Source organism: Lepeophtheirus salmonis, chromosome 9 (genome assembly GCF_016086655.4).
Source record: "Lepeophtheirus salmonis chromosome 9, UVic_Lsal_1.4, whole genome shotgun sequence".
Lineage (NCBI taxonomy): Eukaryota > Metazoa > Arthropoda > Copepoda > Siphonostomatoida > Caligidae > Lepeophtheirus > Lepeophtheirus salmonis.
The window spans coordinates 8,691,541-8,718,348 of NC_052139.2; the positions used below are offsets into that span (position 1 = coordinate 8,691,541).

General features: G+C 31.0%; 1 protein-coding gene across 1 annotated transcript in view; it reads right to left on the reverse strand.

The window, feature by feature from the left end:
• LOC121124905 (uncharacterized) overlaps positions 1 to 25,928 on the reverse strand; it is a 41,647-nt gene extending 15,719 nt beyond the window's left edge. The window contains exon 1 of the mRNA XM_040720106.2: positions 25,484 to 25,928. Coding sequence (XP_040576040.1) covers positions 25,484 to 25,534 — 51 coding nt within the window. The 5' untranslated portion in view covers positions 25,535 to 25,928. The remainder of the gene's footprint in view (positions 1 to 25,483) is intronic.
• Positions 25,929 to 26,808: the final 880 nt, after the last annotated feature.

Genomic DNA, 26,808 nt, shown 5'->3' on the forward strand with positions numbered 1-26,808 from the left:
GATTTTTCTTAAAATTACATTTGTATTATTTTACGAATTATCGTCAATTTCTATCAACCAATATTTGTTATTAACCCTTGGAGGCGCCGTAAATTGTACTTAAAATAACTAAAATTAATCACCACAATAAATAATAATTAGAAATTAATATGATCTACTTGAAAGGGTCATATTAGGGTCCAAATTAAATCTCATAAATTAATAAAGGCTGTGAACTATAGTTCACATTCTTGTACATCTCAACTCATTCCACAAATATGAATACAAAGTTTTTAATTGACTGAAATATGTTTATGAAATATTGAACCGTATTTACCTATGTACATATGCAAGGGCGTCCACTGAATTATATATATATATATATACATTTTTTTTTTTTTGGGGGAGGGCTTGGTTTTTGAATTTCTTTTATAAAAATTCATAAATAAAAATTTTCAATGAATTTTTTGGAATCATAATTGAGAAATCTATAGCTTTTCACAATTTTTTTTTTTCAAAAACCAACAGCTGTTTACAATAAATACATATATGTATTTTTTTTATCTCAAAATTAAATTTCAAATATTACATTTTTTGGAGGAAAATTTCAAAAATCCATGGCTATTCAAAGCAAATTAAATTTTTTGGAAAAAAATATCCAAAATTAAATTTTATGAATAGTTAAGTTCAAAAATCTATAGCTATTAACAAAATTTTTGTTTTTCAAAAATCCATATCTTTTCTCAAAAACTTAAATTTTTGTATTTTTTTCAAAATCAACAGCTGCTTACAAAAAATTAATTTTTTTAGAAAAAAATCTCAAAATTAAATTTCAAATATTAAATTTTTTCAGAAAAATTTCAAAAATCTATAGTTATTCATAGTAAATTATTTTTTTTGGAAAAAAAAAATAAAAAATTCATAGCTTCCTTTCAAAAAAAAAAATTATTTTTTGGAAAAGAAATTAAAAAATCTATTGCTTTCCTTTAAAAATTGATTTTTTTGAATTTTTTTTCAAAAATCAATGGCTGTTTACCATTTGAAATATAATTTTTTTTTCAAAAAAATTATATTTTAAATTTACAAGTAAAAAGCAAAAATTCCTTAATTTAGGGGAGGAGGGATACAGCCATCCCCCTCCCGCAGACGCCCCTGATATATAAGATGTTTAAAAGGAGAAATTGGACATTTCTCTTTTTTCCTTCATTTTTATTAAGATTGTTTTTATTTTCAATCTCATAATATGTATTTTTTTAATTAAATCCCATGCACCCTTAATTGTCAGTATAGGGTTATTAGAAGTAAGGTTTTGAGCTTTATCTTGAGGTTCATCATTGAAAATTTAAAGCCTTAGAAGTCTTGGGCAGTAAAATTTATTCAGAAGAGGTATCAAAGTGGATACCCAATTTGAGGTTCAAATAAGGTCTGAAATTCATTTAAAATATATAAAACTATATATAAAAAAAAAGAAGTGTACAAACATTGTAAATCACTAAAATTGTATACATGATGCACTTAAATCCCTCCGCCACTGAGCGTATAACATTATTTCCTTTTATTATTACAACTCCTATGGATAAATAATACGTAAGGCTAAAGGATACTCTGAAGTACCTAAATATTATATATTATAATTATTTAAGGCTGGAGTCCAGTCTAGTTCCACTTTTCATTCCTAAAAGAAGGTAAAATCGATCTCTCATGACTTATTGTTAATGTTTAAAAAACTATACTTTGTTAGTTTTATTCCAGAGATCCAGGACCAAAAATGTCACGAGTGAACAAAATTATAACTTTTCCAAAGATCTATTGAATTCTATATTCTATTTTAATAGTGCTTGACGCACTAAGCACGATTCTGTAATTGGGGTTTCCCTGTCAGATCTGCTTTTCGATAATTTTACCCTTTTGATAGGTTTGAGACCACTTTTGTTTCCAACTTAAAAATGATTTATTTCATTCCAAAATTTTATTTTGGTTTCAAATATGAGAAAATGCAATTTAAAGGTTAAAAAGCTTGCATATTTTATGGGTTTTGTTTGAAAAGGAAGAATTATTTTAAAAAATTCAATTGTTTTTACGCCAAAAGAGTTAATTTAAAATGTAGAGAATACGGATTTCATTTACAAAAAGAGTATTGGTCTCTAAGAAGGTTAAGTTCAGCTGAAATATTATTACTCTTGATTCTAAGGGATCAGTAATGTAACTAAATTACTTTTGCATGGAGTACTACTGTCTAATAAGTAACTCAACACTCAACAGTAGTGTTGTGTTGGTCCTTATTTAGGACTTACGACTGCAGTCCCGTCCAGTTCAGTCTCGGTACGGCACAGTTCGGTCCGGCATATCAGTCCTAAAACTTATAAAACAACTTTATTTTTTAATCAGGACTAATGGGACTAGTTCTAAGACTAGACTGGACTGGACCAAATAAATACAGACTGACACAACACTAATAATTATCTCTAATTTGCAAATAGTTGCTTTACAAAAACATTTTATAAGAGAATGTTGTATTTATTTATGTATATTGTTTATAGAGTTAATATACATAGAAGAAACAGTTTGAGTCTGGTGTAGTAAAAGGTCATCATCATCATCTCAATAATATGATCTTTGACCTCCTACAAGTCACTTTTCCTCCCCCTCCTACGGAATCTATAAATTTTAAATGTTATTCATTAGCTGTCGATCGTCAAATATGTATGTACAATGTACATGCTATATACAAAAGAATTGATACTTATCTTTATGTCAGTGTTTATTTTGAGAGATAGTTTGTTTTTCTATGTACATATATTGTATATATTATAAAAATAAATATTATATGTACGAGGCTGTTCTTTTGGAGTAATGGAGAGGGTTCTGAGCTGCGGCCATGGTTGTATACACTTACATTAGTGTTGAAACTCGGTTTAATACCAAACATTCTTCTCCAGTTAGGTCTTAAGTGATTTTCTCAAGAGCGTTTGGATCGATATTTCGGTACAGACCCCTAGACCGAAATTTAATTGTTTTCAAATAGTTTAAGTCTAATAGAAATACAATGCTATACCATAATGCGTGTACGACTGATGTTTTACTTTAAACACGCTTTTAATATTGACGTCAGTTTATCAGTGGTTGCATGTTTTGTCAAAATATGTTTTTTTTACCCAGTAGTCGCGTCGGTACGATACATCAAATTAAAAAACTTTAGCAATAATGAAGTCATAGACTATTATTGCTTCTCTGCTTAGTCCAACTCTGCCTTTCTTGTCAAGCAGTCTGTCCGATACATCAAATTGAAAATTCTAGCAAGCCCGATTACATGTTGGTCTAACCTTTTGGCGTTCTATTAACCTTGAAATAGTTGATGGATGTTTTTGGGTCTCAATATATGTATGGAATTATTTGTAGGGAAATCAATAGAGAAGACTAGAATGGGCACTCGGTAAAAATTGATCTCTAACTTTTGATGCAATCCTGGTGACTAACAAACAAACAAACGGAAGCAAAAATATCACAGCCTTTGTTGTATCGCGCAGCCTTTCATACGAATAGAAACAGCAAAAAAGGGCCCAGAATCAATTGATAGTTAGCCAATTCTGGGTCAATTCTTAGCAACTAAATAACTATAATTAAAATGCTAGCAGCTTAACATGAGCTAATTCGAATTAAAGCAAATCACGTTCAGACCACTGATAAGGATAACAGGAGCAGAAACATCGACAGCTGACAATAAATACAGACGTCCTTTCGTGTTATTGAGGCAACGCGGTGCTATGGACGGATTTTCTCCCCTATTCTGATTTATGAATAGTACAAATATAATTTCAGCGATAAATTTAACTTCATATCCCGCTATTGATGACTAACAATACATGAATAGAATCGGTCTAGACCAAATTCAGATCAATCAGTTTGTAACACCAATCATGACCGAACATTTCTTTGAGACCGGTCCAGTCCTAACTTTTATAAAGAACCCAATTACTTCAGTCCACTCAAAATCATACGGGTTTCAAACCGGTTTAGGATTTTCAGAACGAAGCTCAACACTAATTTACATATACAACTATGGTCACATTGTATGTTTATAAAAACGTCCATCAAAAAGCGTTAAAATAAACTCTTAAATTGTAGTAACTTGAAAAAATAAAAGGAAAATCTTGTGAATATTTTGTATGTACATACATAGAACTCATCTGGAATTACAGTATGTAATGTTATTATGTATTTAATGGTGCTGATGTCTGTCCTTCCCCCCTCATTTCACATGTGAGACATTTTATTTTGTGTATGACGTCTTAATAATAAAAAAATATTATATATAATAATCATATTTAATAAATTAGAAATCTCAATCCTCCCTCTCTTTCTCCTCAAAACCACAAAATTGGTTGGATCCTTTTGTTCTGCTCAGTATCTAATTGTATATCCTTTTAAGAAATCTGAAGAACATACATACATATGACTAAGTTGTCCAATAAAGACTAGGGTGGGTGAAGGGAGTTACCTTCTTCTCTCCTATAATTAAAATCTAGGGAACTCTATACATCTAAATAGTATATAATATGTACAGACTCACATTTCCAACATATGAGATGCATATCCCTTGGGAAAATCTCCTTTATCCTCCCCCTGATTTGGGGGAAATATTTCTCTCTCTCTCTCTCATAATATATATGTAATAGTATGTAAGTAGTTCTACAATTGTGTTACGTCAATATAAAAACAATCATGAACTAAAGTAAAATTAAAGTATAAAACCCCAACATATTGTTTTACTTCATATGTATTTAAAACCTTATAACTCTTAGACATATTTAATTCAATTATACTATAACTATTCAAATTTCTGGGATGTGTTGAGATACTCAAGAATTTTAGCTATAGTTTAAAGCCTTTATTTGATTTAAAGGATTTATATTGGCCCCGATGTAGTTTTTCAAATCAAATCTGTCAATTTCTATTTTGGCCTCATAAGGAGTAATAAGAATGGTTTGTTGAAGAATATTTAAACTTAATTCATAGTTTTTGAACAAAAATAATTGGTAACTGACTTGATTAGGTTACAAAATGAAGTTAAAATGGCAAACAATTGGAACTGATTCGAGAAATATCTTATTGCGGGTGTGTCGTGTAATTGTGGTGCGTTAAAATATAATATAATATTGAACAAAAATCAAGACGTTTTAGAATTTTTTAGAATTTTCATAGACATATTTGAGTCAATCATAGGATTTTGTATTCACATCGGTGGGAAGATTTAAAATACCTGATAATCTTAACTAAAGTTTAGAGTCAGTATTTGATTTATGAGATTTTTATTATACCCGATAGTGTCGAAATAAAATCTTTCAATTCATATTTATTTTATTGTGACAATCAATTTTGTCTACTTTAAGTGTATTTTGAGGTACTCTTCTTCAAATGGCGAATAAAAATAATTGGTTCATAATTTCTTATGATATTTCGTCGAATAATGCAAATGTAATCTAAACTCAATTTTTGAGAAAAATCATTCGGGCTTGTCTTAGTGTTGACCGGCTACCATTCTACAGACAACCTTTCATAAACACCATTAGATTTAAAGATGGTCAAGATAACATTAAGTAGGGGCCTTGCCAAGAAGGTGCCATGGTCCTCCCACTTTTTTGGAATTTACAATTATCATATTCAAATAGCTGTAATATATATATATATAAATGTATGAATTTAAATTTCAGTTATTGGCCGATTGGCCATAGACGGAGTTTGTGACAAATAAATGCCCTTTAAGTGCATGTTAATGATCCTTAACGACATTTTTATTTCGAAAAGTACCAAAATACCGACATGTGTATTCATACCAAAATATCTACCAATATCGGTATCATGACGACACTTATATATTGTATGCATGTAAATAAAAAAAATTCCTCCTCCTTCCTAACACAAATTTAAAACTCTTGGCCTCCATAAAATATATAATTCTAACGAGGAACCAGTTATTTTTAACGAAACTGGAAAACCGGTTCTCGGTTTTTATAGTGAGGAATTTCCTGCAATTTTCCCCAGAAATCGGATTATCCCTCATTTTTTTCCCAAAAATTGTATTTCCCCGGTTCTTATAAAAGAACAGAAACCTGAAATTTTCGCAGACTATAGAGTATTTTCACTCAGGTCATAAATTTCCTCATAATTGTAGGAGGCGCCATCTTGGGAGGGGATCTAAGTTGATAATTTTATTGCATACATCTACAAACTTCCAATAAATTTTGATCAAAATTAGCATAAAGAATAAAAAAGACTTAATTCATGCATTGAGTACTACTTGATGCCCATGATAAACAGTGATATTTGAATTGAATCAAGGTTATATGTAGTAAAAATCCCTAAAAATGGCTGAATTTGTACAATTTTGGACAAGAAAAGTTAGTTAATTGGAACGAAATATCTTATTCTTCCCATTCTAATAGTTAATTTTCGTATACAATATGGAAATAAAATTATATAACGATGTGACAACATATTTTTTTAAAATATTATAGGGTACAATATGATAATAAAACAATACATTAGATACATACATAAATTTATGATGGACACTAAGGTTCAAGTCCTTTTATTTGTAATAGTTCACTATATTTATTAATATTAATGAAAAAAAGGTTTTTATTTTTACGTAACTTGATTGTTTGGGCCCGTAAAATGCTCGTCATCAACAATGTTGACGTCACGTAAAAAACGCTCTATACCATTCGCTCCTCCACTTTCAAAAACAGTGCATTGAGCCTGTTATGTATTAATATACAAAAAATATTTTTTAAAAAGATAGAAAACAAGCACAATTAACAAAACAATGGCCATGGAAAATCAAATCCTGACACACCAGGGTATCCCTCATGATCAATGGGATGTATCTTCCCCCCTCCTCATGATCATTTTTTATGGGCGTGCCGCTCAATATACAATAATAATAATTAATAACAATTCTTATCTCTCAAAATAAAATTCTATTTAAAAACAACTTTATAATGATTTATTCATGGGTGCCAATGGCTATATATACTCGTATACACTCATAAATTGTAGTATGTTTATGTGAGATAAGAAAACGACATCAGAGCCTGAATAAAATGAATGAATGAATATATTAATCATTATATTGGGTAACTTTTCTTCATGAAAAATAAAGTGACTCAGCAGTTCCTTCTAGAAGGATTCATGTAATTAGTCTCGTATGATCCTTCCCGTTTAACTGACGGATGGGGATGATAATGAAAGTGGGATGTGATGTTTGTTTTGAAATGTATCGATGTTCGTACAGCCATCCAATATAGAAAGCTAACGTTGTCGTAATCAAGAAGACATATTACCAAAGAGATATGTCAAATTAGTCATGGCTTTATTGAGTATATTAAATTCTCATAATTGTTCATTTGAACTAATTTTTAATAGTAGAGTGTAGAACAAAAAATGTTGCTAGGTAGAAAAAAGGGAGGAGGAGGAGGCAGATTCAAAAGTTTATTTTTGTATATATGAGATAAGATAAGATCTTTGAGTATGAACTCCATTTGATACATAATTAATATTGTATATATATATGTAAATGCATATATGTACATTTGAAGTCATGCTTATCAATTTAATAGCACATGTTTCTCTCATGGTGAATGCGAGATAAAAACAACACCAATTTGTTCTCAATTTTGCAGAGCCAACAACTTTCTTATTCATATTTTATTGAATGATTCAAATGAAGGTGTTTGACTCATATCCTATGTCTTGTAAATACTATATGGAGTAGTACCTCGGAATTCGATGCTAATTTGCTCTGGAAGGTGTGTCGGGAATGTTCCAATTGAAGATTGAGAATGGTTGAATTCTCAATCTACCTTGCTCAGAGTTAAATAATATAATTTAAATGTGGAACACATCATTCAAATTGTAAATGTAACAACAGCCCATACCTGGCTATAGACGTAAGTTACAAGAGGGAATTTTCCCCTGCAATTTATGCTAACAAAGCATTGTTTTGCGCAATTAACTTCCTGTATTCGGTCTTTTATATTGAAATTGCCCCTTCCCTAAAATTATTCCTCTGCTACAACAATACCTATAGTTGTAAAAAATATGCCAAGGAAAGTTAATCTGGTCACCCTATCAATTTGATGAATTTTTTGGCGGAGAGCAGCTTAGCTACTATGAAATTAAGAGGCAAAGCTTTTTCCTTTTCTTTGCATCGTGGAACAACGGATATTTTGAGTACTGAGGAAGGTCAAGTTCTGGGGTTCTACTGTACATATGTATTGTACATTAAACAAAGTAAATATTGCTAATGAAGAGATATTTGCCAGACAAGGAATGCATGAATTAAATACCTACGTAAGTACATTGAACATACAAATGTAAGTATGTTAAATGTTAAGTCACTTATAGCTATGCATAAATAAACCTTCTGCTCACGCCATATGACTGAAAGTGTGGAATTAAATACTAGTGGAAAACATAATAATATAGATAGAGGTTCTAATCAGATTAAAAAATAACTATTATTTCTTAATAAACTTAGTGAGGCACGTAATGTATCCGTATGAGACAAAGACGTCTTAAACCTCTGGGAGAACATCTCTCCTTCACTGGCTGCTTCTGTTTGTTCCCTTAATAGTTAAAATGTATTTTATTCTTTATGTGTGTAACAATATATGTACAATATACAATGTTCATATGAGTAATGTGCTTCTTTTTTCAAAGCAGGAGGTTAAATGCTTTGGCCTACAACAACAAAGACGGGTAACCCAAGTTAGGAAGGGGTCATGAAAAATTTCTCATCAGTGCTTTATGACTATAATTGAGGTTAAATTCATTTAAATGCCACAGAACTGCATATTTTTATTCTCATCTCCTAGTAAAGAATATTAAACAAAGTTCTTTCTGGCTTTAGTCTATCAACACAAAAACAAACTGGAATGATTATTATTGATTAAATTTGTATTCTTATAATCAACTAATTATTCGCGCTAATCCTTTGATGACGCAGCAAATGAACTACTTTAGGTTTTAGAAAAAATAAAGAAAATTTGACCATCTACGAAAATTTTTCACTTCTTCAAAACTCTAAAAAGACAGTCCAGACTTCATTTAAAAGAACTTCAATAGATTTGTTAGCTAATGCCATTTTAGTTGAAATCAGGGTTCTGATTGACCCTTAAGATTCGGATGAAGTTGCTCTTGTATTATTAAAGTATTCCATAAATTTGTTTAGATACTGTGACCGATTAAGATTCAGTCAAGAACAGAAGATGTCAGATACTACTAATTGTATCATTTTTGGTCTCTGGCCCTGACCAAGATGACACTAATATCCAGTGGCACCGTAACCATATGGGGCATTGGTCGCCAATTTTTGCAGAATTTATAAAATATTAAAAATTCTTTTTTTGTCAAAAAAAATTATATGTCATAATTGTTAAGAAAATAAAATCCAATTCCCTTAAAAAAATGTTATTCATTCAAATTTAGTATCTCTGAAAAGTTTTAATTTTGAAAAAAAATAAATTTTTTTTTTGTATCTTCAATTCTTTTTTGTCAAATTTGGAATTTGTAAAAAAAAACAATAACAATGACACTGGACATTGCACTCGAGAGAAATGACTCTCTCAACTTAATTCGCGTCTCGGCCGTTCCAAGAGAAGGAAATATACTTAATGTATATGGACAAGTCAAAATTGTCAAAAAGCCCAACGGTCCAGGCCCCCAAAACACGGATTTCCCTGATGAAGTGACTATTATATAATTTGCCCTTCACTTCTAAATACATTCCGGCGCCGTTACTAGGGCCCAAGATTTACTTCTCCTTATTACGTTTAAATCACAATTAATGAAACGTTACATTGAATATAACTGTCTTGGTCGATCAAAAAGAATAATAAGAAGGGCCTTCATCTTGTACAAAAGGATCTTAGACACTTCTTCAGCCTTCCTTACAAATTTTTAAGAATTTGTGGCCATAGACCAGGGAGATGCAACAAGTTCACGATTTCACTTTTCCTCATAACTTAACTAAAGAAACTCTGATTTCAGCCAGAAATACATCTTTTGAAAGCCTTTTTTTATTTGTAAGGGACCATTTTCCAGAAATTTTAAAACTAAGGCTATGCTGTCCGGAGTAAGTCTATAAAAGTTTGGACTGTATAATTTGTATAATTAATGTTAAAAATAAATTGGGGCTTTCTCATTTTCTTGATTTTTGTTCAAGATTGTTTTTGTGCCGTTCAATCATCATACACATGTAAGGCATATACATTTTAGACAAATTATAATCATCTCTGGGAAAGGTCATCAACATAATAATAAAAATAATATTTACGACACGTAAAATGTAAACATTTTTGTAAGATGGAGAAAAACAATCATTCAATCATTTATTTTGGTAGTGTGTGCGTGGTGTACTCTCTGTTTGTGCGTGGATACATATTGATTCCAAACTATGTTGTATGTATGGGTTGACATCTTATTCATTTTTGTTTGAGTATAATAGTTAGTGAATCCGTTGTATTAACATACATAAATTGCATGAATCGTGAGAAACTAACAAAGATGCAAAGTCTCTCTCTCTCGGTGCAACAAATAGGTCAAAATAACAAGAGGAGCAATAACACCTTCGTGTAATCCAATCCAATAGAAATCATTAAGTATAGGGAATAAACATATTTTTCTTCATGATTACTGAATCTAGGAGCATACAAAATGTATTGATAATCAGGACCACTACTAGGTGTACACTGTAACAGTAATGGGGTTTCAACCCTTGTCAGGGGCGACCGTAGAATTACGTATATATATATATATATTATCCTCACAGAACATTTATTTTTAGTACTGACTGTCCGAAGTCTTAAGGACTTATAGGACCGTTCCTAAGACAGACTGGACCGCCGAATAAATAAGGTCCAACACAACACTAATGATAAGAGTACAAAAGTATTAACATAAGTTGTTCACAGTTTTGTAATATTTCATGACGTGTCATACCCCATACATACAATCCAGAGTGGGTAATTCCTGAACAATTGTCCCAATGCTCAGATAGAATATTCTTATTCAAAAGTAGTAGGGATGACCGTGACATCATCATAGATATCAACTAGTGACAGTCATCATAAATTAATATTAAATAACTTTAATAAACCTAATTACTTAGACTTGAATTGGCCTCCTAAATTAATGATTATGTATGAAAATATATACTTTTTTGAAGGATTCTTACAAGTTTTACACCAACCATTCAAATGGTAAACTGAAATATTTTTGCTCTAATATTAGTTACAATGATGCTGTGAAGATGGCTTTTTAAAGTTTGGGATTTTTTCAAGGACCAATAACAGGGACATTGTACAGAACCGATTAAGGAACAATACACCCCTAAAAAGCAGCAATATGCTAAAGAATATTTAATCATGAAATTCTAGATATATGTAAGCAATGGCGTAGCTTGCTCATTTTGTTTGCCGGGAGAGGGGGGGGGGGTATCTCAAGCCCCTTCCCCAAAGTTTCTGAAGCCCGCCAAAATTTTTATTATATATATAAAAAATAAACCTATTTTTATCAATAACTCTACTATAGTGTCGATAATTTTTACAGCAAAGCCCCCCCTCAAAAAAAAAAAAAAAAAAAAAAATGACGTCAATTTTATATCCCTTCCTACCTTAATGATAGATCCTTCTTTCTTGAAAAAATGTTTACACTTTCAGAGCTTAGTTAATAATTTGTATGCACAGGGTGCACAACTATATTTAGCCACTTTATCGTTTTCTATTGGGAAAACCAGGGTACTTATACAGCTGACTTTTTATTATTAGTGCCACGAATTTGAGCCAATAACTATTTGATTTGAGTGACAACATATCAATTTTTTGAACTCTGGGACTCAGTGAGACGTTCGGTTGCAATATTATGAGAGCTTTTTGATGCCTCTAATGGCTCTAAGACAATCTTGACGACTTAATCTCGCCGGACTTTGGGCTTCCAAACTCGCTAGATCTGAATCCAAATGATTTTTTTTTGTGGATGGCGACCAAACGATATACCAACCAAGCCTTCTCCAACACCAAAGACAAACTTATCTGTTGAATCAATAAGGAATTTCAGGATTTTCCATGGGACCAAGTGGAGAAGGCTTGCTCACGCTTTCAGCCTCTTATATAGGCTGGAATCGAGGCTGGGGTTCATTTTATTAAATAAAATAAATCAGAATCCATCAAGCTTTCAGAATCTGTTATTATTTTTGTAAGTTGATAAATGGAAAGAAAATTGCATTAAAAAATCATTTTCGTGGCATTGATAGCTCCCTGTATATATATTTTTGTTACCATTCTTCAGAAACAAACACATTCAATTATATCTGTGGTAAGTAATGAGTATTTGTTTAAAAAAATTCTATAAAATAACTGTTAATACTAAAATTTGTAATAATAAAAATATGAGAAGACCAATTTTTGCCTAAATTTGTAGTTTGATATTCTAGAAATGTTATATAAAATATACTCATCCCTTATTCTACACATAAAAGAAAAATGGACTCATATGGGAAAAGGAAAATTTCGCTCTTACATCCAGATATCTAGATTTCCTAGATTAAATCTACATTCAGAACCGTAATATGAAGCAAAAGTACCACAATACATACCCACTGTTAGTACCAGTGTTGTGTCAGACAGAGGACTGGATTTCAGTCCTAAAACTGATAAAGCTTGGTCCTTGAACACGTCACGTGACTGTATTTCTTCTATTTTTAATCAGTTTAGATCTGTCAGTCCGAAAGCCTGAAGGTCTTAAGTACTGGTCCCAAAGACTGATAAGACCGGTCCTAAGACAGAATTGGACCGAAGAAATAAGGACTGACACAACACTAATGGTTAGTAAGTACGTTAGATCTGACTTGTTCTTCTTATAAGGTGCACATTTTAATTTATGCAAATAATAGATTTTAGTCGACGAACACAACCGACCCATCCATCATTTACACAATATAAATCTTTTTATTTTCTCAAAAATTCATTAGCATTGAACTGCATGTATAATGAATGCATTATGAATTAAAGTTTGTTGAGAGTTGGATATCAGACAACGGAATACCTACAGCGTGTTTCTACTTACTGGAATAATAATAATAATAATATTATCAGACCCCCTCATGATCATATAGATACTTCTGCAGATAACATACAAAAAATCAAAGGTTCCGTCATGTTGTGGTATATTTAAATTTCTATAAAAACCTATGAAAATATTCCTCAACAAAAATTCGGTGAATTGGACACCTGAGACGGATTTTAATAATTATTTATCTACATACAGTAATTACTCAGTTTACGAGTGTTTAGGACAAACAAGAGTAGTAGGCCTCAATTTTAAGGATTTTTCTAAAAAACAACATTATCATTGAATATGGCGTTATCAACATATATTTTTAGGAGTGTAATGGTTTCAAAGTTTTGACGTTCCGTCCGGTACTGTCCTTAATCTGAAAGATACATACGGATTAGATGCAGAAGCCGTTGCATAGAACAATCTTTCCTAAATAATGTTATCGTCAATCAACCTTCCCCAATGATTGATAAATACTTTAATTAAGCTAAATTTTTAATTAATTTAATACTAGTCTCGTGCTTCTTTTCTAGACCACCCTAAGTTACGTGTGATTTAAACTCTTCTACCTAAAAAATCCTTAATTTGTTTTTTTTATAATTTTGTCTCTTGGAAACCTCTTGAAATATTAATTTGGTTTAGTTGGATTTAAGTTAATCACGGGGTTTGTAAATGCCCCTTAAACTAATTTAATTGGTAAACTGAGGCTTTCTTAATCACATATTAGTGAAATAATACAATGTAGAAGGATTGCTAAAATTGGGCACATTTGCTTAACAACTGAACTGGACTGGGCAATTTTAAATTCCATCAAAGGACCGATACAACCACCAAATGTTTTTTAAGAGTAATTCATTTTTGATTATGTTTACTTCTCTCTATAGTAAGAATATTTACTCGTAATCCAAGATATTACTGTACAATGTATATAAATCAACAATGTTGTTAAAAAAAAATACTTTTTCTAATAACCATATATTAGGGTGGTCCTAAAATTCAAATGTTTTTCTTTTAGATGTCTTACCTTTCCATTTTCTTCCCTGTGTAATGAAATAACATTGTGCAAAAATATTTTCAACTGTATTAATATTTAATGGGGGGGGGGAGGGGGGGGATTGCTTTTTAATGTTTTGCTCTACATTGAAAAATTAGGCAGACAAAAATTGGTGATCTCCAAATTTTTATTATAACATAAAGTTATGTACAATATCAATTTTTTCTGTTAGCATAAACATATTTTATGCCAAAACCTTTACTGGTTTAGTAGTTTCAATATTCAATTCTTATTAAAGGATCAATCAGCTTATTTAACATTGTTTGTATTACAAAGAATTTTATCCACAAAACGAACCTATATCTGGTACAATTTTTTCTTCTGGATTGTAGAAATAAACTCGTTTTAGATCCGGATTCTACCGTGCAAGTACCGTTTAAGTCATCCAAAAAGATTTTGAGGGTCTTTTTGGATATTAAAAAAGATTACTGTATTGGTTAATACTTGGTCCTAGTTATTTAAAAAAAAAGATATTATCCATATCGAACCTACAAATTCTTGATTAGTGATTGGAGACACATCTACATAAACCGTTGCATCACGTGGTTATTCCGGACGGTGTTATCTTACTAATACCAAAATATATAGGGTGTTTGGTTGTCAGCTGTCGATTTTTTTTGTTTTCCCCCTATAATTTGTGTTTTTAACATTGTTTGGTTGGATAGGAATGAGTTCATATTAAGCCGTGAACAACTATCAACTATGATTCAATTATAGTTTTAGTGTTCGGAGGAATTGGCTAACCAACAACTGATTTTTGAGATTTTTATTATTCTTTCTTGAGGAGAATAGGTTGCGGGATACAATAAAGGGCACAACGTGTCCAATGTTATTATCACAATAATTCTAATAATAACTAGCATTAATGTTGTAAAATAAATAAAAAATACGCAAATCTAATAATTTTAGTCAAAAATTTAAGTCTTTTATTTGAGAACCGATTGAGAGGGTAGGTAAGAGAATGAAAATCAAAAACCTTCTTTTTTTGAGTAGAAAATAAGAACCACCCTACCGTATATAAGTAAGTAGGGTTCTATTGAATTTTTTTTTTTTAAACCATGCGATTCCATGGTTGTCAATAATTTTTCAATTATTCATCCTTTGGAATGTAGAAGTATGTAGTGGTGAAGGATTTTGAATAAATAGAAGAGGATTAGTGGCCCAACATTCCAAAAATCAGTCTTTTATAAAAGCTTCCATACATTTTAGTTTTTACAAACTGTATACAAATAAACATTTTTTTTATTCAACAGCGATGAAAAGATTTTTTTTTTTGCAAGAGGTTTTGTTTGTCATTAATAGTATTATACCCATCATCTGCCCATCACACCCATAAAGAGAGAATGAGAGTAAGAGAAGAGAACCCCCTCCCCTCAACATAATATATACATAAAGTGGGGAGTGGGGGGACAGAAAATGAGAACACTTTTTTTTTTCACTTTTATTTCTTATCTAAAGAGAAAATCGAGGCTCAATTTTTCATTTAAAATCTGTTCTCACGGTTGTGAAAAAAGAAGAAAAAAGAAAAAGTAAAATAATAAAAAAACCAACATCCCTTTTGAAACACATAACACAAATGATCTCATCTCACAGTACTGGAGTACACCCTTGAAAGGTTTCATGTATACACATTGTATATATTAGATTATGTATATAAAAAAATGATTAAATTCATTATTTGACTAATGACTGAGTGAGTCCAAGTCACACAGCTTTTTATTTATTTATTTCAAATGTTGAATTCTAGAGTTGTATAGAATATAACATCCTGGTATATCAAAAAGCAAAAGAAATGAATAACCCTGAAAATTATAAGATTGTTGAGGAGAAAAACAGCTTTGCTCTTAAGACGTTCTATTAGGTCAGCTGCAATCAACCATGAGAGGAAGGAAATGTACGCAAGTCTAACTCCGTGCCTAGTTATGCCATGTGCATGAATCACTTTGATGCCGATACTCAATTCTACAACGAGTCCAACAAGGACTTACACGATAACTCTTTAACAAATCCTCGGAGTTACTCTCCATTATCCAAGAGCTCAAACACATTATACTTAAAAGGCTCGTCGGAAAAGTCTCTGACCTAACAAAGATATGTACAAGACATTTTTTATTCGGTTTTCAACAGTCTCCTTATAACTCTATACACTTCTACCTTCAGATGACTTAAATTGGCCGAAATTTTGGTGTGTAACTGTCAACAGATGCTACATAGATGTGGCTAGGCTTTATTTACGAGTGCTGCCATTTTCTGGTTAAGGTCGGACAATTTTCAGACCACCCTCGTTGATGTTCCGTGAAAGGAAATAAATTAACAGCAATATCACTCCGTATCTATCCAAGGAATTGGCAAGAATTACTACTCGGATTTCAAAAAAGGACTTACAAATCCTGAGTGTTACTCAACGTCTGTCTCAAATACTAATAATACTATTCATTGCTTAATACTTAGATGTTCTCTTCAATAATTAAAGAATAATGATGACAATTTAGAAAAAAAAAAAAAAACTCTCTTCAGATTACCAAAAATTTGCACGCACTGGCCTCCTTTTTTATACCAAGCCATTGATATCCATAGGTTAGAACTCAAGTATCTTATTTCCTTTGATTTCTCGGGGTATACTCGTATGTTTCTTTGGGAATTTTTACTATTTAAGATATAGTTTTAACGATTTATGTCAAATACAAATATGTTGAATTTACAAAAAATGAAGCCCAGTACGAACCACCTATATTTTATTAGTGTGACTTCACTTTCTAACGTAATAGAAAATAGGAATTAATTTTGGATCTTTCATGACTATATATGTACATAGTTTAAAAAAATAAATAATAAATCTCTTAAATTTCACTGTTTTTATTATTTAGTATCTCATCCCAAAAATTTCCTCGGATACCCAATTATAAAAATACCTTTCCGAGGACTACCTGAAAGACGCTTTACCGCATAATAAGGATCCCTAATAGCTTTTTGGATTAAACCTTTAAAACAAAATATCGTAACGGATCTATTAGCTTGAAGAGATGCATGGTCATAGATATAGCTTTTTTTCTTCACAAGATGTCACTTTAGATGAGATTAAAGGGATTTGTGCAGGGCCTGGGCAAAAGGGGATGTAGTCACTCTCAGGAAATTCAAATTCAAAGCTCATTCGGTCAAATTCAAGCTCTTCAATAATATTTAACTCTAAAATGTTTACGATAAGTTTTTTTCCTTATTCTAAGAAAAACACCCAGATACAAGATCTGAAGTGATTGATATTTATAATAACTATATTTTCCATTGTGTTGGTCAACTAACGTTCTGCTTCAAAAAAACTTTCTTTGCTTTTTCTCAGCTTAAGGACTCTATGCATTTGATCTTCATTGTAATACTCGACGCTCCCAGAAGACAATGAAATGTGTCACTACGATCACTCCCTTATACAAATATCCCGTGGTCTTCGTTTCGCCACTTTTTTTTAAAGCTTTACAAGGGGCTACTTCACTAACAGGGATATGGTAGTCAGCTGTCGATATTTCTCCTTGTTTCCTCTGTTGAGTGTTCTAAGTATTGATCAACACTTAATATATATAAAAAAAGTATAATGTGTATTTAGAAGTCAGCTGTCAATGTTTTCCTATAATGAATGTTCGGAAAGTCGAATAAGAATGATTTCTTGTTAAGCTGAGAGCAATCCCAAACAATTATGGAATAATTATTCCAAAGTTGGCGAAAGGAATTGCCCCTACTACCAACTGATTATGGGACTGTTTTCTGAACTTCTTTTTGCATGCAAGGCTGCGAGATACAATAAAGAACTATACATGTTTATCTTGGGCTATGTAAAATGTACATCGTATTAGTAGGGAGACTCTAATCTTTTCTGTTTACAGGAATGCTCACACCCTGTTTACAGGTGTTGAATTAGTGTGGTGATAAATCATAAGTCGACTCACAACTGGGTACTTAATAATATCTTTGCAAATATTTTAATCAGTAGGAAAACATAGATATGCAGGGTATTGTATACTCAATCGTTGGAATGCTAAGAAATCCATCTTTAAGCTGGTTGACGTGGATTATAACAATAGTATTAATAATGGGTATGTAAATATCCAATTTCTGTTGGTTATAAAAACAAATTGAGGGAGCTTTAATAGCTTCCTTGAAGAATTACTAATTATGTATACTTATTATAGCTAATATATTTACGTCAAAGCGAGAGAAATTTAATTCACAAGCAAATACATAATATTTAGGGTACTAAATACCTTTGTATTATACTACCTAAGTACATAATAAGGAACAGACCTAAATCGCACATATGTACACAATATAAATAATGTTTATGAGCATGAAAAATGAGTGCCAGAAAAATTATTATTATTAATAGTAATAATAGGAAACTGATGGCATTTTCTTCTATGTATGTACGTACCTATTAGTGTTGAGACTCGACCGAGACCGAACATTATTTTTTAAGTTCGGTCTTAAGGGATTTTATCTAGGTAAGATTTGGACCGATGTTTGGGTAAAGACCCAATGGGTAATATATATATGCAATCACAATTCGGAAACAAACATTTTCATTTATATAATCGGTCTATACTGAATTTTTCTATAGGACTAATCTAAACCGATTCTAGAGAATCTTGAGATTTTCTCCCAATCCCGCAACCTGTCTTACGAATAGAAATAGGCGTATAAAGCCCCAGGAATTTCCTAAATCCCAACTGATTCTGGGATTTTGGAATTATTATTCAATAACTTTACTTTTTCGGTTTGATGTTAAGTTATTTTTTCCAATACAAATTTGGACAGATATTTCGGTCCAAACTGCGGGGGTTTCAGATCGTAAACCAAAATTTATTCGTTTTCATATCGTGGACCGATTTTCTGATTAGGGTTAAAGAGGCCTAAAATTGTCCAACTCTCAACTGATTCTAGGGCTTTTGAATTATAATTAAATAACTTTATTTTTTCGTTTCGGTGTCAAGGAGATTTTTTCTAGGACCAATTTGAACGGATATTTCGGTCCAAATCTCGGTCTCAATGTTTTTCTCCCAATCTCCCCTGACTTATGTGCTGTCACGTCGTTGCTTTTGTTGTAAAATTAAACAACCTTTCATACGAATAGAAACAGGGGAAAAGGTACAGAATTACCTAACTACCAACTCATTCAAGGCCTTTGGAACTATAAAAGAGGGTTCACAGCTTAACAAGAGCGAATTATCATTAAACTAATACACGTTAAAAACACTAATAAGAGGAAAAGAAGGAGATACATTGAAGGTTGACGACTAAAATAAATTTATATTTCTATATTAGTGAGGTAACCTCATGATCTAAAAATATGACTTACGCAAAACATTTAATTTCATATGACGTTATTGTATATAGATGATCAATATTTTGAAGTACACATGACGTCAGCAAAATAGAATGGATCTAGACTAAAAAAATTTACAGACAATGATATAAATCCGGTGTGTTTTTTAACTGGCCAGCTTATTTGTAATTGGATATATAAAGAAGGAATTTTCTTTTCATTAGCAGTGTTCATTATTATTTAATTCCTGAGTAGTGAACATCATTTCCTAAATAGATTCAATTATATTCAAAACCTGATTGAACATTCGTGTGTGCTCATAAAATACGGAGAGGAACCCTGAAGATTTGTTGGGGAGTTACAATTGTTTTAGACTCAGAGTAAAATTGGGCATCGTCATCGGAGTAATTCCAGCAAATTTCCTGGTTTATATCCTTTTCTCCTTCCTCTCTTGTCACAGGTGATTGTAGCTGATTTATTGAAATGTCATGAGTAGTATTCTTTCTCTCATCCAAAACATTCTTCAAATTGCCCCAATTTTTAATGAAGACCTATATGATCAAACTTCTTTAAGAGACTGAATGAGTTATGTTCACTCAAAATCATCGTAGTCTTCTCAGACCAAAACTCAAAATTGTGCATACATGGGTATGTAAACCTACAAACTGTTTTCTTGAATTTGTAGAAAATCAATTTAAATATATATATTTATATAGGATATAAATATATATAAAAAGTATAAAATAAATTAAAAAGTGGAAAAATGTTATTTTATTTTTATGATGTATAATAATGAAGAGATGAGAACTCTGATCCTTTTGACCTTCAGCATACATTCTGCTCAAGCAAAATATTTATATAGTATAAGTACTCTAGTGTTGAGACTCGGTCTGAGATAGATTTTTTTTTGATTAGGTCTTAAATCATTTTTTTTAGACCAATATCGGAAAATATTTCTACTCATGTTGATAATTTTATTGGATCATCAGGGGCGTCCGCAGGGTGTGCTGGAGGGGATGTAGCCCCGAATTAAGGAATTTTTGATTTTTACTAATTTTTTTTGTCAGGCTGAATAAATTTTATGCGAAAACGGGGGTATTTTTTTTAAAGGTAATTTGTGCAAATTTAGCAGCAGTGCAAAAAAATTAATATTTGAATTTTTTTCCAAAAAGTTAATTTTTTGTGAATAGCTATGGTTTTGTGATTTTTTTTTCCGAATAAATTTATATTAGAAATTAAATTTTTAAAAGTTTTTTCCAAAAAATTTAATGTTCGTAAGTTTTTTCCAAAAAATTTAATGTTCGTAAGTTTTTTCCAAAAAATTTAAATTTCAGTTAATAGTTGTGAATTTTGAAATATTCCCCAAAAAGCTTAATATTTGAAATTCAAGTTTTGAAATTTTTGTTAGGAAAAATTTAATATTTGAAATGTTTTTCAATTTTTTTTTTTGGAAATATCTATGATTTTTTTAAATAGCTGTGTATTTTTAAAAAAAATTTCTTAAAATTAATTTTTTTTTAACAACTGTGGATTTTTAGAATTTTTTGTGAATAGTTGTAGATTATTGAATAAAAATTTCAAAAAATATAATATTTCCTGCCTCTCCCAAAATATAATCCTCCAGACGCCCTTGATCAAGCAAGCTATTGAAACTATTGTCCGAAAAGATACAGAAAGAAGGCTCAAAGTCAGATAGTAATTAGCCAATTCTACACAACTATGGAATTATTATTATTTAAATTGTTCACAACTTAAAAATAGTTAATTCGAATTCAACCAATCAACGTGCCCAACACTCTTAAACGGAAAAGAGGCAGTAAACTCGACAGCTGACAATAAAATACCGTCTAAATTTTTATTCACTCCCCGATTTATGAGCAGTACTTATATGAAATATAATAAACTTTATAAGACGTCATTGTGTCAAATTTCACAATTCGGATACATATATGACGTCATAAACTATTCACTGATATATTCCGTATAAACCAAATTTTAAATAAAACCGATTTTTATGTGAGACCAAATCAGACTGAATTTTTCTATGAGACTGGTTCAGACTGAACTTTTTTTAAAGGACCGAATTAAATTGAAAACCTAACTAATTAGTACCTACCTATTGCAATTGTGGTCTGTCAATAGAAAAACAATTCATAACAAAAATCGAGAAAAGGAGAAAACCCCAATATATTAATTTATTTCACATTTACATTCAGTCCTATATTTTATAGACATATAGCTGTGCCCTCCTCTACCAAATGAAGGAAGTTTTGATTTCAGTTGAATATTTTTTTTTGATTAAGAATAAAAAATTTAAAGTTAAAATAAAGGTAAATTTTTTTTCAAAGATTTCTTTACTTAAAAAAAAGGTAATTCTGGGAAATTATGCAGCAGAGCAAAATATTTAAAATTTGAAATTTTGGAAATCTTTTTCCAAAATATTATATTTTTTGTGAAAGGCTGTGGATTTTTGTATTTTTTTTTCAAAAAGATTAATTTTCTGTGAAAAGTTATGGATTTGTGAAATTTTTTGCTGCAAAAATTTAAAATTTAATTTTTTGTAAACAACTGTGAATGTTTGAATTTAAAAAAATATATAATCTTGCGAACGCCACTGATAATAGGCTTTGTATTCAAATTTGTCGGATGAGTTAATATATCCAATAATGTTAGCTATAGTTTAAAACATCTATTTGATTTAGTAGACTTATATTGCCACCGATATAGCCCCTTTCAAATTAAATATATCAATTTCTCATTCTTGTATTGTGGCTATCAATTTTGACTACTTCAAAATCAAGGGTTACTAAGAATGATTTATTGATATAAATTAATCATAATTCGCCAAAGAATGTAAATTTAATCCTAAATAAATTTTGAGAAAAATCACTTTGTTGACGACCCCATATATTAAGTTATCTAAATTTAAATTATTAAGTAGGTTTATGAAAGCCTTGTTTAAATCCTGGATAGGCGCATCAGATTGATTTAAAAGGAAGTATAATTTGGGTTAATGACATGTTTTGCAGAGAGTTTCACATCCCAACGACTCAAACGAGAACTTTTCTTACATAAAAATATCATTAGGATCACAAAAAGTGAGATAAGACAATGAATAACTTTACATGAAGTGAGAGTGAAATACTACTTAATATATGAGTAAATTTATGTCATGGGAAAATTTCATTAAAGATTAGATACATGATTAGTGTTGGATGATAGTCAAAGTTTTCGAGTTCGGGGGAGTTATATTTTTTTGAGTAGAGTGTGAAGTGGATTTTGTGTGAGAGAATTTTCGAGTTTTTGACATTTTCCAAACAATTTTTGGTAAAGTACTTTCTCCTTTTTAATAGACCAACAGTTCGTTTAATAAAAACTTTTTACTGCCCTTGTGAGTGATGATGCTATTCATCTAAATAATCATCAATAGGATAGTTCAATTTTTTGAAATTATGATTAGTACTTAAGTGTAGTAAAAAATTTCCAAAAAGTATTTCGGGCTAGTTCGAGCCATTTTCAGAAAATTGTTGGTTTGAGGTGTTTTTTTTTTGAGTTTGAGTAATATTCGGATCCAATGCTAATTTGAATTAATTTCTTTGTACCGATCTACAAAATATGTACGTTGTGTACAAGTTGGCATAGCTGTACAAGTTGCTACTTGTATAAGGAAAATTGTACATGTTGCAATTTTTTCATCTTAAAGATATTATTCAATTACAACAATGGCCATTCTAATTACTAGCGGAGTAGCTATCTCCTTTTTTTCGGGGACATGAGCAACCTCCCTAAATGATACTTTCACTTCATTTAGATCAATTAAAATTTAGCATTTATCATGTATTTACGAGTAGTATACCCCAAGCTATTTAAAATTTACACTGTGCCACAGAATACTTATATTTTAATAATTTTTATAAATTATAATAAGTAATTAAAGGATTAATATATTGATCATCCAATGAATATTCACTTTGTTCATAATCGTCATCAGAAATACTCTAGATCCTTCATTTAAAAATATTTATCTCATTTTGTGGTTGCAACATGTAACTTGTACAGTTTGATTGTACAAGTTACAACTTGAACATCACATTAACATTGTACATCACCCACACAAACATTTACTTTGTATTTTGTTGTCAGTTGTCGATTTTTTTGCTTCTTTTCCCAGTATCAATCTCTATTAATTGTTGATTGGTTAAATTAGAAAGAGCCATTGTGGAGCTAGCATTGAAATATCCTCAATAATTATTACCAACTGATTTTGAGCCCTTTTTTTGTTTCTTTTTCGAGGAAAGGTTGCGATATACATTAAAGGTAATGACGTGACAGATAAAAATATAAATATATATATAGTAGGGTAAGCATGAGAAAGCAAGGGGACTCAACATATTTTCAATCAGTTTATTTACTAATGAGTTGAAATGACCATAGGAGTACGAAATGACGTGATTGAATTTATACACTATGTACTTGTTGTAAGTATATATGTATTTGTATTTATTAACTGAACTCTCAAGAGACTTTGAAGGCAAAAATAGAGGGAGAGAGAACACAAGGAGGCAAAAGAGTAAGAATCGTGTATCAAATTCCTTGGAAAAAACAATTCTCTCATAAAAATGTCGAAAGAAATGAAATTTACTACACCGAAAAAAAAAAAAAAAAATGTAACAAAAGATTGAAGTTATTATTATTATTTTTTTTTTTTTTACAAACTTAAGGTTGAAATTCTATACTAAAAATATTGAAGTATAACATGGTTACACAGTTGTTTCAAGGCAGGTCTGTAACTCATAAAAACATCATTGAATAACTCCGAGTTTTTGAATGATGAGGAACGAACAACAATTGTGTAGATTGTATTATCATGTAAATATATATATTTTACCTTAGACTAGCAGAGATTATGTGGAACATTAGCCTTACATTATAAAATGTTCATCAAATTACTAAGTATACATATGTCAATTGTCAACATAAAATAAAACTGGATTTTTTTTTTTTGGAATCGCTTTTCAGGTTTGAATTTGATAGTTAAATTCAAAGTCATATAACTATTTTCTTGAATTTGAGATGAAAATTATCATCATAAAAAAGCTTAAAGCCTTAGTTATTATCATCATATACAACATGCCTAATGATGTTTTACTAATATAAAGCTGCATAATGGCTTTAAAAAATAAAATGATTCCTTCTTATGAAGTAAAATAGCTACAAAAAAAAAATCATTTTTTATGCCAGCCTGCTTTTATGTTGATACGTCCCATATTATGTATACATAAATATTGCTCTGAATAAAATCTATTTTTTCATTCAATAATTACCCATGGAAATATCAGCTCAGTATTTCAAAGTCAACAAATACCCATACAATACAAACGCACTTCGATGTATATTTATGTACTCGTATGTATTTTGAGGCTGTTTCACAGCTGCCAATGAAATGAAATACAATATGATCCTGATCAAAAAGATAATAAGCATGACCACTCAAGGCTACAGAATTGGTTGTATATGTATAAGTACTGATTTACACAATATATTGAATCAAAGTCATATAATTATAATCATCCAAGTCAATTTTACATCTGTTATATATATTTTACATACATGAATTAATGGAAGGATACGATTATAAACACTGTATAACTAAGGTTTTTTAGGCAAGAGTGAAGTGTTCTGAAATCGAGCCTATTGACAAGCGACTTTAATGACTCTACCTTTGAATACTTAAATAAATAGTAGGTGCCCTTAGCAATTTGTAAACTCAATTTTTGTCAATCACATCAAAACATGGATGTGAATGCATTTCGAAGAAAGGAATGAGCAGATGGACGAAGAAATGTTTTCGATGAAAGTAAAAAAAATGCTCTATACATTCTACACAATAACAAGGAAGATCCCAAAGGATGGAATATCTTATAATAGAATGGCCTCTATAGCAGAAAGGAAGTATACGATACAGTGCAAAAGATAAAATAAATAATATTTACGTTGCTATGTTTGTATTTCCACGGATTTACCTTTTCTGATGAAAGACTCTTTCGGTATCGAGGATCAACTCCTCCTCCCATAGCACCTCCTCCATCGATACTGGATGTAGACGATCGCCCCAGGCGCGATGTCGAAGCTCGTAATCCACAACGTTTACCCTCCAGGATTTCTTTTATATAAGGATTTGAAGAGCTCTTTGTGAGAGAGACACTTCAAAGCTAAACTGATGTGGTGCTGGGTAGATATATGTATGCACTTGTTGAAGGTAAACTATGCCCCACTGTCAACGCTGCTTGCTCTAGAATCTAATAGATATCACAATAAATCTATGCCACAAAACGTAAAAGGTCTATATGGTGTCGCGTAGTTCTTTTAGAGCTCTATGGTGTAGTCTGAGGCTTAAAACGTCTTCCAGAGTATCGGACGAATCTTCCAAGTTTTGTCTCTATGTATATTTATTATTTATTTTTCCTTTTGATAAGTAGGTGTGTGCTATTTCTGCTTTCTCCGAACAGGAGAGCTCTTATTTTCTTTTTATGTTGTTAAGCTGTCGCAAACGTTGCGTATTCCTAATATCATCAGTACATACATTATTCGATCGATTATTTCACTGCCAGTAGCAGCAGTAGCAGCAGGATTTCGTTCTACTATTACTCTCTCCTTCTTTTTTCTCTGTAAAAATCATTTCCTTCTCACTCACACACACAAACATATACAAAAAAGAAGACAGAGAGAGAGAGAGAGGAGAGAAGATCCCCTTGGAGGGCAGATGAACATACATTGTTGCTGAAACATTTCTCAGGCGCGTGCGCCTCTTTCTTTCTCCATTACATACAAAAACAACTTAGTTGTCAAATTATAAAATAGGGGATGAAAAGTACGCAGATGCAAGAGGAGCTCTTAAGAACACCACCGTTTATTATAAAAAGGTTGTTGTGTCACAAAACAGCTGAGTTTGTCTTGCTTTTACTTCTACTATGAAATCATCCCTCATTGCATTCCCCCCTTTTTCAGCCTTTCTCCTCCTTTTTTTCGTCATGATTATCTCTTTTTTAGAAGAATAGATATCCACCCCATTAAAGATCCATCAAAAGAGTTGAATCGGTACTCGAAAGGAGAAAATAAATAAATCCAATCCCTATAGCTTTTTTTTGAATATCTTGCTGCATATGAAATATATGTTTTACTTATTACAAGCGAGAGTAACGACCATTGCTTGGAGTTATTAGAAATTACTGACAGACAAACATTGAAACTCTACTAATATTGTGTCGTTCCTTATTATTTGGTCTTAGGATCGTTCCTCAGGACTGGAGATTTTACCTTCTTTAAGGATCGACAACCTGGAAAGGAC